The following is a 13,575-nucleotide window of genomic DNA, read 5'->3' on the forward strand; positions in this document are numbered from 1 at the left end:
GCAAACACCTCATAATGATAGTATCTTCTAGCTTATGTTTTCATTCAGACTGCAACTTTCCTTGTGTAGACTCTGCCATGATGAAATCGTTGAGTTGGTCAGACAAACATGTCAGCAGACTGGAGTCCTTGCACTCCAGCCTTCAAAGGAAGTAACCTTGGCTGTTCCGCAAATTGCCTGCGTGAACCAATTGTCATGTTTGCCAATATGCCAGCTGTATCTGGAACTCAACGCACAGCAGTTCTGCCCATGTTAATAGATCGTGGCTCAAATCTGAATTGCTTGTCAGGACTTGAAACATCCCGGTTGTTAGCCCTATTGAAGTTGTTGGTGGGTATACAATCAAAGTCCTATATTGGCTAGAAGTGGGGAGGATCATGGGTATATAAGGATGGATAAATATCTCTATTGGTATAAGGCCTTTTGAGTATAGCCTAAGAGCAAATCCATGAGGGCTTAGGCTCAAAGTAGACAATATCATACCAATGTGGAGATAGATAGTGTCCATAGTCCAAAAAAAGTGGTATCAGAGCATTTGGTTGTGTAGATTGAATTCTTGTGCAGTTAAAATGGAAAAGGAAGATTCGGGTATGATAAAGCTCACTTCCTCAAATTATTTTCTGTGGAAAACAATGATGGAGGATCACTTATATTGCAATGATTTGGCTTTGTTGATTGAATGTAAAGGAATAAAGCCTGATGACATGGATGATGCAAAATGAAATGGACTAAATAGAAAGGCTACCGCTAATGTTAGAAAATGGGTATCTTCTAAGTCCATTAATCATATTTCTCAAGAACATGATTGCTATAAAGTTTGGAAGATGTTGGAAGAAACATTTGCCAAGGAGAGTGCACAAAACAAGGTTTTTGTAATTAGAGACCTTGTGAATTTGAAGTATAGAGATGGTGAAGATGCTTCAGTGCATATAAATGTATTCCAAGGGTTCTTGAATCAGCTGTCATTGATGAACCTTGAGTTAGCCGATGAAATGCAAACATTAATCCTATTGAGTTCATTGCTGGATAGTTGAGAGACTTTGGTAGTGTCACTTAGCAATTCTACTCCGAATGGAAAGCTCACTTTGAAAACAGTAAAGGATTGTATCCTCAATGAAGAGAAGAGGAGGAAAGGGACAAGCACTTCCGAGTCTCATGCACTTGTTACAGAAAGTCGAGGGAGAAGTCAAAGCAGGTTCTCTCACGGCAAGCAAGATGGAGAATCCAGCAATAGAAAAGGCAAATGGAAGCCAAGAGGAAGATCTCAGTCAAGGAAGGGTTTTAAGTGTTATTACTGTGACAAGCCTGGGCATATGCAAAAAAATTACAGAAAGTATAAAAGAGATAAAAAGGGTAGAGATGAAGACAAGAATGAAGAGAATGGTATGGCTGCAGTTGTATCTGATGGTGATGTTGCTATTGTATGTGATGATAGCTGTGTTAATCTTGTATGTCAAGATACCACCTGGGTTGCAGATTCAGCAGCTTCTTACCATGTTACACCCCGACGTGATTTTTACACATCCTACACTGCTGGTGACTTTGGTCAAGTTAGGATGAGAAATCAAGGGATGACCAGTGTTGTGGGCATTGGAGACATTTGGTTGGAAACCAATACTGGGTGCAAGTTGCTACTCAAAGATGTTAGGCATATGCCTGATATGCGCCTACATTTGATCTCTACTGGTACTTTTGATGAAGAAGGCTATCACAGTTACTTTGAAGATGGTAAATGGAAGCTCTCCAGAAATTCCCTAATTGTTGCTAAAAGGAAGAAGATGGGTTTTTACATGTCACAAGCCAAGGTGATCAAAGGGGAAGTGAATGCAATTGAAGATTGCTCTACTGATCTATGGCATAAGCGGCTTGGGCATTTGAGTGAGAAAGGCCTTGACATCCTTGCCAAGAAGAACTACTTTTCTTTAAAAGGTATGAACTTGAACACATGTACTCATTGTTTAGTTGGTAAACAACATAGAGTTGCATTTCAAAGATCACCTTCACATAGGTCACATGTTTTTGATTTAGTTTATACTGATGTTTGCTCTATGATTGATAAGTCTCTTGGAGGTGCATTGTACTTTGTTAGTTTTATTGATGATTACTCAAGGAAGATTTGGGCCATTTGTTTGAAATCCAAAGATCAGGTGCTTGATGTCTTTAAGGATTTTCATGCCAGAGTTGAAAGAGAAACTGGTAGAAAGCTGAAATGTGTTCGAGCAGACAATGGTGGTGAATACAGGGGTCCTTTTGAGAAGTACTGCAGGGAACATGGCATTAAGTTGGAGAAGACAGTTCTTAAGACTCCACAGTAGAATGGAGTGGCTGAGAGAATGAACAGAACCATTGTTGAAAGAATTCGATGTATGCTCTCTCATGCAAAGCTGCCTAAGTCCTTTTGGGGTGAGGCAATGAAGACTGCAGTTGCCATGACTATCCTTATGACTATAAACAAGTGATGCTCCCATTAATGAAGACTATAAAGTTGTGAGATTTATACACTTTTATGGTGATAGTCCTGATGGGTTTTTTCACTGTGAGGTCAAAGTTTATAGCTTGAAGTCAAATTCTTGGAAAAGAATTGATGACTATCCTTATGACTTGAGATTTATTCTGCCACCTGATTATCACCCTCACTGTAGAAGAGGGTATGATGTGTTTGCTAATAGTTCTGTTCATTGGAAGGCTACTGTAGTGGGAAAGGGAAAAGAAAATGGGAGTGATATGATTGTCGCTTTTGATCTTGGAGCTGAAGAGTTTAAGATAATACCACAACCCGATTATTCCAGCAATGAACATGAAATGAATGTGGGAGTTTTAGGAGGGTGTTTATGTGTGTTTTGTAATAAGAACTGTAAACAGGTTGAAATATGGGTGATGAAGGAATATGGTGTGAAGGAATCTTGGACTCATTTATGTACCGTTATTGCACCGCTACAAGTGAAGGAATTTTGGTTGTATGCTAGACCTTTAGCTTATTCAAAGGGTGGAGACAAAATTCTGTTGGAATTGGATAATAGGTTTTTTGTTTGGTATGATCTGAAAAGGAGAAAGTCCAAGATTATCAGGATTCGTGGTGCTCCTCCTATTTTTATAGCTGAGATTTGTGTAGGAAGCCTTGTCACACTAAATGGAGGTGGTGAGGGTCAGACTAGTGGGAAGGACACACAAGAGAAAAGGAAGACTAGAAAGAAAAGGTTTGTTTTATTCTCTTTGGTCAAGCCTGTTCCCGTTTTATGGCTGTACTAATTTGTTCCCTTTTATACTTTCAATGATATAGTTTGACAATTGGTTAAGTTGCCATGCTTAAATACTTAAGCATACTCATCTTTGGTGCTCATCAAAATCCATGTTTTGGTATGGTTACTTATGATCCGACATGTATTAATTCCTGTGTCTGCCAGGGATCAGTTCTTATCAAAGGGGTTCAAGCTGGTTTTATGATTTAGTAGAGAAGGATGTTAAATTGGAGTGTATCAACATAGGTAAATCAATAAATTCAACCACAATATTCTAGCTAATTAGTGCTTGCTATGCTTGACCTAATTTGTTCCTTTTTCAGTGCTTTCATGTTAAATTTAACTTGTTTTCTTTTGAACTGACTATGCCATCTCTGATCTTCTTAAATTCTTACTCTCTCCCGCTTTTTTGGCTTCAAGATGAGGTAATAACTAATAAGAGATTCACTTATGCACAAGATCATTTTCTCCTCTCAAGGGTTTAAGCTCATTTTTTATTATGAATTTGTCTAATCTCATTTTGTGTCGAACTGCTGTTACAGCTTATCAGAAAGTTTTCCTGGTCATTGTAAGTGTTGCAATTAGATCTTTAAGAGTCATTGTAGTTGACTTGCCATTTCTTGATGCTGTTACAGATTTGACATGGACTTCGAACCAAATATGGCAGTGGATGTTATTTAGAGATTCATGTAATCATGTAGATTGGAGCATTTATGGAACTTATAGAAATGATCTCTTTTGCCATGTAATATATATAAAAAAAATTGGTCAATGCTGTTAATGTTGTAATGCAGACAGTATTTCATCATCAAGTTTTTTGGATGTCATATGACTGATTTTTTCTTGGCAAAAATCCCAGACTGTTATCTAATCATATTTGTTTTTCTCAGGGCTGGTAATAGATGGTTTAGGATGCAAACTTGGAAAAGTATGGACATGGAGCGCATGGTTGGGGATCTTTATTAGCTTCTCTCTGAATCTGGACTACAAGAAGTTAATGTTAGTTTCATAGGGAATATAGTTTTTCGGGCTTTATAATAGAGTAGCGTTTGGGGAACTCGGATTCTTCTACTTGTGGACAGTTTTGTGGGTTGTACCTTGTTAGAACGTATTTTAAAGCAGTTAATATGCTCTTTGAAGGATGCTAGCTGTTCATACATCAATCTAACTCCTCATCCTTCAGTTAAATTCATCCTAATTTGGAACAAGTCAGAGTTCTAGTAGAATAAATGGGTTTCCTACAAGTGTATTAGCATGTAGAGATACTGATACCAGGACATGTTAATGAGGGATAGCTCAGTGAAACTTGAATTTCTTAAAAAAACTATAGAGCACAAAATTCATGCGTCAAATTTTCTGATTGACAAAGGAGCTGTCAGTTCTAATATTGATTTACTAGTTTGTGTTTGGATAATGTTTTAAAACAATAGAGACCGATATAGAAAAGATAGAAATGTTTTGAAGTGAATTTATGTATTTTTAAAATATAAATATAGGGAGATATTTCCATGTCTATACTGTATTTGTTTCTTCTATCGTGAGATAATAACCAACTTCAACACATGATTCTTCAAAAAGACAATTAAACAAAAGGTGTTCTTGCAAACACCTCATAATGATAGTATCTTCTAGCTTATGTTTTCATTCAGACTGCAACTTTCCTTGTGTAGACTCTGCCATGATGAAATCGTTGAGTTGGTCAGACAAACATGTCAGCAGACTGGAGTCCTTGCACTCCAGCCTTCAAAGGAAGTAACCTTGGCTGTTCCGCAAATTGCCTGCGTGAACCAATTGTCATGTTTGCCAATATGCCAGCTGTATCTGGAACTCAACGCACAGCAGTTCTGCCCATGTTAATAGATCGTGGCTCAAATCTGAATTGCTTGTCAGGACTTGAAACATCCCGGTTGTTAGCCCTATTGAAGTTGTTGGTGGGTATACAATCAAAGTCCTATATTGGCTAGAAGTGGGGAGGATCATGGGTATATAAGGATGGATAAATATCTCTATTGGTATAAGGCCTTTTGAGTATAGCCTAAGAGCAAATCCATGAGGGCTTAGGCTCAAAGTAGACAATATCATACCAATGTGGAGATAGATAGTGTCCATAGTCCAAAAAAAGTGGTATCAGAGCATTTGGTTGTGTAGATTGAATTCTTGTGCAGTTAAAATGGAAAAGGAAGATTCGGGTATGATAAAGCTCACTTCCTCAAATTATTTTCTGTGGAAAACAATGATGGAGGATCACTTATATTGCAATGATTTGGCTTTGTTGATTGAATGTAAAGGAATAAAGCCTGATGACATGGATGATGCAAAATGAAATGGACTAAATAGAAAGGCTACCGCTAATGTTAGAAAATGGGTATCTTCTAAGTCCATTAATCATATTTCTCAAGAACATGATTGCTATAAAGTTTGGAAGATGTTGGAAGAAACATTTGCCAAGGAGAGTGCACAAAACAAGGTTTTTGTAATTAGAGACCTTGTGAATTTGAAGTATAGAGATGGTGAAGATGCTTCAGTGCATATAAATGTATTCCAAGGGTTCTTGAATCAGCTGTCATTGATGAACCTTGAGTTAGCCGATGAAATGCAAACATTAATCCTATTGAGTTCATTGCTGGATAGTTGAGAGACTTTGGTAGTGTCACTTAGCAATTCTACTCCGAATGGAAAGCTCACTTTGAAAACAGTAAAGGATTGTATCCTCAATGAAGAGAAGAGGAGGAAAGGGACAAGCACTTCCGAGTCTCATGCACTTGTTACAGAAAGTCGAGGGAGAAGTCAAAGCAGGTTCTCTCACGGCAAGCAAGATGGAGAATCCAGCAATAGAAAAGGCAAATGGAAGCCAAGAGGAAGATCTCAGTCAAGGAAGGGTTTTAAGTGTTATTACTGTGACAAGCCTGGGCATATGCAAAAAAATTACAGAAAGTATAAAAGAGATAAAAAGGGTAGAGATGAAGACAAGAATGAAGAGAATGGTATGGCTGCAGTTGTATCTGATGGTGATGTTGCTATTGTATGTGATGATAGCTGTGTTAATCTTGTATGTCAAGATACCACCTGGGTTGCAGATTCAGCAGCTTCTTACCATGTTACACCCCGACGTGATTTTTACACATCCTACACTGCTGGTGACTTTGGTCAAGTTAGGATGAGAAATCAAGGGATGACCAGTGTTGTGGGCATTGGAGACATTTGGTTGGAAACCAATACTGGGTGCAAGTTGCTACTCAAAGATGTTAGGCATATGCCTGATATGCGCCTACATTTGATCTCTACTGGTACTTTTGATGAAGAAGGCTATCACAGTTACTTTGAAGATGGTAAATGGAAGCTCTCCAGAAATTCCCTAATTGTTGCTAAAAGGAAGAAGATGGGTTTTTACATGTCACAAGCCAAGGTGATCAAAGGGGAAGTGAATGCAATTGAAGATTGCTCTACTGATCTATGGCATAAGCGGCTTGGGCATTTGAGTGAGAAAGGCCTTGACATCCTTGCCAAGAAGAACTACTTTTCTTTAAAAGGTATGAACTTGAACACATGTACTCATTGTTTAGTTGGTAAACAACATAGAGTTGCATTTCAAAGATCACCTTCACATAGGTCACATGTTTTTGATTTAGTTTATACTGATGTTTGCTCTATGATTGATAAGTCTCTTGGAGGTGCATTGTACTTTGTTAGTTTTATTGATGATTACTCAAGGAAGATTTGGGCCATTTGTTTGAAATCCAAAGATCAGGTGCTTGATGTCTTTAAGGATTTTCATGCCAGAGTTGAAAGAGAAACTGGTAGAAAGCTGAAATGTGTTCGAGCAGACAATGGTGGTGAATACAGGGGTCCTTTTGAGAAGTACTGCAGGGAACATGGCATTAAGTTGGAGAAGACAGTTCTTAAGACTCCACAGTAGAATGGAGTGGCTGAGAGAATGAACAGAACCATTGTTGAAAGAATTCGATGTATGCTCTCTCATGCAAAGCTGCCTAAGTCCTTTTGGGGTGAGGCAATGAAGACTGCAGTTGCCATGATCAACCTTTCTCCATCAGTTCCTCTTGAGTTTGATGTTCCAGATAGAGTTTGGAAAGGAAAGGATGTTTCCTATGCACACTTAAGAGTGTTTGGATGCAGAGCATTTGTACATGTTCCAAGGGATAAAAGGTCTAAGCTTGACAGCAAGACAAAGCAGTGCATTTTCTTGGGCTCTGAAGATGATGAGTTTGGCTATAGGTTGTGGGATCAAAAGGAGAAGAAAATTGTGAGAAGCAAAGATGTTATCTTCTTTGAAGATCAAACCATTGAAGACTTTGAACTAAAGGAGAAAACAGAGTCTACCACTTTTATTCCATCTAATTCAAATCCAAGACCTACTCTACAGTTACCTTTGATGCCTGCTAATCATGGGGGAGACTTGCAAAATGATGAAAATGATGGTTTTCTTAATGAGCCATTAGTTGGTGATTCTGAATCAGCTAATGATGATATTGATGTTATTCATGAACAGGTTATGCAAGAAGCTCCAGATGAGCCACAATTGAGGAGGTTAACTAGACCTCGCCAACCTTCCACCAGATATTCTCCTCATGAGTATGTACTGGTTACTGATGGGGGAGAGCCAGAATGCTTTGATGAAGCTATGTCACATGAGAAGAAAAGTGAGTGGTTGAAAGCAATGCAAAAAGAGATGAAATCCTTGCATGAAAACCATACCTTTGAGTTAGTAAAGCTTCCTAAAGGTAAGAGAGCACTCAAGAACAAATGGGTGTTCAGGTTGAAAATTGATGAACATTGCTCATAGCCAAGGTACAAGGCAAGATTGGTTGTGAAAGGTTTCGGTAAGAAGAAGGGTATTGATTTTGAAGAAATCTTTTCACCAGTGGTTAAGATGTCTTCTATCCGAGTTGTGCTTGGCTTAGCTGCTAGTTTGAATCTTGAAGTTGAGCAACTTGATGTGAAAACTGCCTTTCTCCATGGTGATTTAGATGAAGAGATCTACATGGAACAACCTGAAGGGTTTGAAGCAAAAGGTAAAGAGCAGCTAGTTTGCAAGTTGAAAAAGAGCTTATATGGGTTAAAGCAAGCTCCAAGACAATGGTATAAAAAGTTTGATTCTTTCATGGTGGATCATGGTTATGACAGGACCACTTCTGATCATTGTGTATTTATGAAAAGGTTTCCAGATGGAAACTTTATTATTCTCTTATTGTATGTGGATGATATTGTTGGCCATGATGCTAAGAAGATTCAGATGTTGAAGGAAGAGTTAAGCAAGTCTTTTGCAATGAAAGACTTAGGAACCGGCAAAACAGATTATTGGCATGAAGATCACACGTGACAGGAAGAAGGAGAAACTTTAGCTATCACAGGAGAGATATGTCCAAAAGGTACTTGAGAGATTCAACATGAGCAACTCCAAACCGGTTTGTTCTCCACTTGCAAGCCACTTTAAATTAAGTTCTAAGCAGTGTCCTTCAAGTGATGAAGAAAGAGATGAGATGAAAAAGGTTCCTTATGCATCCGCAGTTGGTAGCTTGATGTATGCCATGGTTTGCAAAAGGCTGGATATAGCTCATGCATTTGGTGTGGCTAGTCGGTTCCTCTCCAATCCTGGTAAAGAACACTGGTCAGCAGTGAAATGGATACTCAGGTATCTTAAAGGTACTTCTAGTTTCAACTTATGTTTTGGTAATGATAAACCTGTGTTGGATGGATACACAGATGCAGATATGGCTGGTGATGTTGATTCTAGAAAGTCCACATCAGGATACTTGATGAAGTTTGCAGGGGGAGCTGTCTCATGGCAATCAAGGCTGCAAAAATGTGTTGCATTATCCACTACAGAGGCTGAATATATTGCTCTTACTGAAGGGGGCAAAGAGTTGTTATGGATGAAGAAGTTCTTACATGAACTTGGCCTAGCTCAAGAGAACTTTGTGTTGCACTGTGATAGTCAAAGTGCAATCCATCTCAGTAAGCATCCTATTTTTCACTCTCGATCAAAGCACATTGAGGTTAGATATCAATGGATTCGAGATGCTATGGAGATGAAGTCATTTGTTGTTGAGAAGATCCATACCGATGACAACGTGTCAGACATGATGACCAAACCTCTACCGAGAGAGAAGTTTGAGTTTTGCAGAAGGGAAGCAGGCTTGTCAGAGCCTCCTAAATTGAAGCTTACATGTTGATCGCCAGTATGGCGAATTCCTCATATGGTGCGTGAGGGGGAGATTTGTTGTGTGTGGTCCAGCACCATGTGATGGTGGGACCACCACATTAATTGTTAAGAGACAGCTGCTGTCTCTTGGAATTAAAATCAAATGGTCGGCTACTGTAGACAGTAGAGAGAACAGAATTAAAAAAGTAGCAAAAACAGGAGAAAAGAGAGCAGAGAAAAACGAGAGAAAAGAGAAGAAGAGGCAGCAGAGCAGCCTGTGTTCTTCCTTTGATTTCCAGCTCGTTCACCGTTGGATCGGGCTGAGATTTTGACAGAAGCTTCTAGATACGTTCCTCTTCATTCTGGACGGTTGGATCGAAGATTGGTGGTGTGGAAGCTGGTCGTTTTGACAGAAAATGGGGCTGTCAGTATTGTGAGTTTTTCTCAAATAATTCTCCTTTAATCTTGTTGTAATCCGAGAATAAGTAGTTCTTGATGATATATATATTGTAGCCCTTAGTTGAATCTGAGGAAGAACAATTGTGAACCCATTATTTGTGATAGTGGAAGTTTTTAGGTGGACTACGATCTCGTGGTTTTTCCCGCATCGGGTTTTCCACGTAAAAATCGAAGGTGGTGGGCCCCCAATCACGATGTAATCCATGGATCAGCTCTATTGGATAGGCGGTGTGCTCCCTTCATGGACGTGTCCTGGTCCCAACACGGTGAAGAGGAGTTGACCTAGAAAGAGCAAACTCTCAAGTCAGGTAGTGCTCTCCGGATGCTTCATGGACGTGTCCTGACCCCAACACGGTGAAGTAGAGAATGAAGAATCCTGGTTGGTAGAGAGTGGACGGATGAATAATCGGTTTGAGGGGAGGCTCGGTGGTCCTTTGTTCGAGGGGAGGATTGTTGGGTATAAGACCAAAGTCCCACATTGGCTAGAAGTGGGGAAGATCATGGTTATATAAGGATGGATAAATATCTCCATTGGTATGAGGCCTTTTGGGTATAGCCCAAGAGTAAATCATGAGGGCTTAGGCCCAAAGTGGATAATATTATACCAATATGGAGATAGATGGTGTTCATAGTCCTAACAGTTGCAATGTACAATAGTCCTCGAACAAGCATGTGACATGTTGGGAAAGGAAAACTGTAATCAAGACTTGAATTAGACAAAGCCCCATGATATCTCCCGTCACATTTCTGCTCTGATTCTCCACTTGTTCTAGCTGATAAAATAGCTTTATTAGCAGTGGTCCTGAAGCGAAGGAAAGGAATATAAAAGCAACTCCTGAAGAAAGGATGTTTCAAGGCCTCCTCAGCAGGGGGCCTATGCAGGGATTCCAAGGACAAAGCATTGAAAAAAGGTTGATGGCGTCCTCGTTAGCAGATGGTATCAATGCAGCTAGCTGGACGCTATCAAACTTTGGAAACTGGTTAGTCCTTGCAAGATGAATTCCATCAGCCCATGAATCCACAGTTCGAGTGCCTAGCACTCTGCATATTCTGTACATCTGCTTTGAGCGGACGAAGAACAGCCCTAGCAGCGGACTGCCACTGTGGTAAGATCAGTGGACTTGTCGAAGCCAATGTTTTAGCTATCTCCAAACAAATATTACAGAATCCAATTCCTCAAAGTCCAATCTTTAAGATTTGATACTTCTTGTTCGCGTTGATTGATTGAGCCCCAGATAGCACTGCTCCAACTTAAGTTCATTGCTAGCTTAGCTAACAACTAACAACATTCTCCACTGATGACATCCTAATTATCACTGAATTTGTTTAAAGTCTTATCCTTATTTTCTACTTTAAATTTAAATCTAAGTATACACATATGACTACAATGAAATTTCTAGTTACTATGTTCTTAAGCTTCATAATGTTAGGATGATTCAACTTCTTTAAGCACTTGTCTTCTCTCGAATTCAGACATTTTTCCCATGAGTCGTACTTTCTCTTGATCTGTTTAATGGCAACTACTTCACCGGACTCTCGATTAATCGCTTGCCGGACACTGCCAGAGGTACCCTTCCCGAGCTCTTTAATTACCTTGTACTTGCCGATTTTGCACCCAACGATCCGAGTTTTATAAGAAAATACTGATTGCCATAAATCTGACCAGCAATGAAGAAACCTAGAGGAACTGTTAATGATACAGAAACCCCAAGTTGCTGACTTCCTGGATTGATAAAACACCATTGTGGATTGTGATAGCAGTTTAAACCGAACCCAAATGCACAAAACCCTAAAAGCAAATCCCTTTTGTCTGTCTGTGCGCAAATACTAGCCCAGTGTGTTTTTCTTTAGCTTGGATCTGATAACTATAGACAGGCACTGGCTCGAGGAAATTCCAGGAGCTTACAGCTAACTTACCAAGTAAACGAACTCTTTGGCTTAGAATTGGAGATTTGCAGAATGATTAAGCTCAAACTCTTGCCCCGAATTTGTAATTTGGATACGTTTCTCGTACTGCTGTTGGATAATGTTTCAAGAACAAGTATTTTTTTTCTCCATGTGTTAACTGAATTTGTTTAAAGTCTTATCCTTATTTTCTACTTTAAATTTAAATCTAAGTATACACATATGACTACAACGAAATTTCTAGTTACTATGTTCTTAAAAGAACATTACCACTTTCTTCATTCATAGTTGTTTCCTAGGTTAGTTTTTTGGTTATTGTTACTGTACAAAGACAAGATAACAAGGATAAAAATATATTTAATTAAAAAGATAAAAATAAAAATCTAAAAATGAATATGTTTCTATAATAATTTTTAAGTGAAATATAAAAAGGATATATTTTTAGAGACAATATTTTTTATTTTTAAAATATCATTGTAAAAAACTTACAAATCCAAGATTATGCAATTAAAATATGTTAGAATAAAAATAGTTATTATCATAGTTTTAAAACTCAACTCAAGAGTCTATCCAAGACAAAACCTGAGTCATTGGTTGAGGTTTGGGGTACAGGTTAGGTTGACTTGAGTGAGCGCGAGAATAAAAGTAATTACTATCATAGTTTTATAACTCAATTCAATGGGTAACCCACGGCAAAGATTAAGTCACGAGTGAAGTTGACTACTAACCCGAGTTAATGTAAGGATAAAAATTATTATTATTATTATTATTATTATTATTATTATAGTTTTAAAATTCAACTCAATGATCGACTCAAGATAAGACTTGGGTCGCATGTCAGGAGAGTCAAGTCGGTTTTACTTGGATCAACATAAAATAAAAGTGATTATTATTATGGTTTTAAAACTTGATTTGAGAGTTAACTCGGGGCAATACTCAAGTCATGGGTTAAAAGGGTCAATTTAGGTTGATCTGGGTTGGTGTAAAGATAAAAATTGTTATTATCTTATTTTTAAAATCTGACTCGGGGGTCGATCAAGACAAAACCTAGTTCATGGATTAGAAAAGTCCATACAAGTTGACTTGAGTCAATGTTTGAATAAAAAAAATGTTATTATTATAATTTTAAAACCTGATTAAGGACAACGTTCATGTTACGGATCAAAAGTGTTACCTTGGATGACCTAAAATTTTGTTTAAAAATAATCAAAGTAACCTTGTATTGATCATAAAAATTTCTTGAAAAAGTCAATAGGTTTTTAATCCATGTTTTTATCTCGAGTTGACTTGGTTTTATGACCAGATCTGGTTGAGTTAATTCTTCCTTTATTTTTTTTTAAATTCGAACCAGTCTAGACCTTAGATCAACCTGTCAAGTCATTCTTAATTTTATAACTAGATTATTATAATATTGATAATTTCAACATTAAATATGCACTAAAGTAAAAGAATATTTAACTATTTTTAAAAAATATACAAGATTAACAATAATACATATTAAAGATAAAATATTATATATATATATATATATATATTATATTTTACTCACATTAATCAAATAAGATACAAAGAAAGTTATTTTATCTTGTATATCACTATTAAACATAATTTTATTTATGTTTTTTTTCTATTTTTCTATTTTTTCATTGTCTTATCTTTTTTTTTTCAGGTGATAATAACCAAACATTACTACAAGATACATGCAATTACTTCTCTTCCATCTTATTAATGATTTGGATGGGAAATCCTTTTGTTTTGAATGACTTAACATTTGGATAGTAAAGAAAGATGCTAAAATGGCTTTGTCAAGAT

At 37.6% G+C, this 13,575-nt stretch overlaps 1 protein-coding gene and 1 pseudogene across 1 annotated transcript; one reads left to right on the forward strand and one right to left on the reverse strand.

Moving 5' to 3' along the window:
* Positions 1–108: 108 nt before the first annotated feature.
* Positions 109–4,381, forward strand: LOC133682538 (F-box protein CPR1-like). Its single transcript, XM_062105915.1, has 3 exons — positions 109–305; positions 2,457–3,197; positions 4,130–4,381. The coding sequence occupies exons 1-3, from the start codon at positions 109–111 to the stop codon at positions 4,203–4,205; spliced, it is 1,014 nt and encodes a 337-aa protein (XP_061961899.1). The 3' UTR covers positions 4,206–4,381.
* A 503-nt stretch (positions 4,382–4,884) lies between these two features.
* LOC133684334 (cyclin-dependent kinase F-4-like) lies at positions 4,885–10,916 on the reverse strand (annotated as a pseudogene).
* Between the last annotated feature and the right edge of the window lie 2,659 nt (positions 10,917–13,575).

This window comes from Populus nigra, chromosome 1, assembly GCF_951802175.1.
Source record: "Populus nigra chromosome 1, ddPopNigr1.1, whole genome shotgun sequence".
Lineage (NCBI taxonomy): Eukaryota > Viridiplantae > Streptophyta > Magnoliopsida > Malpighiales > Salicaceae > Populus > Populus nigra.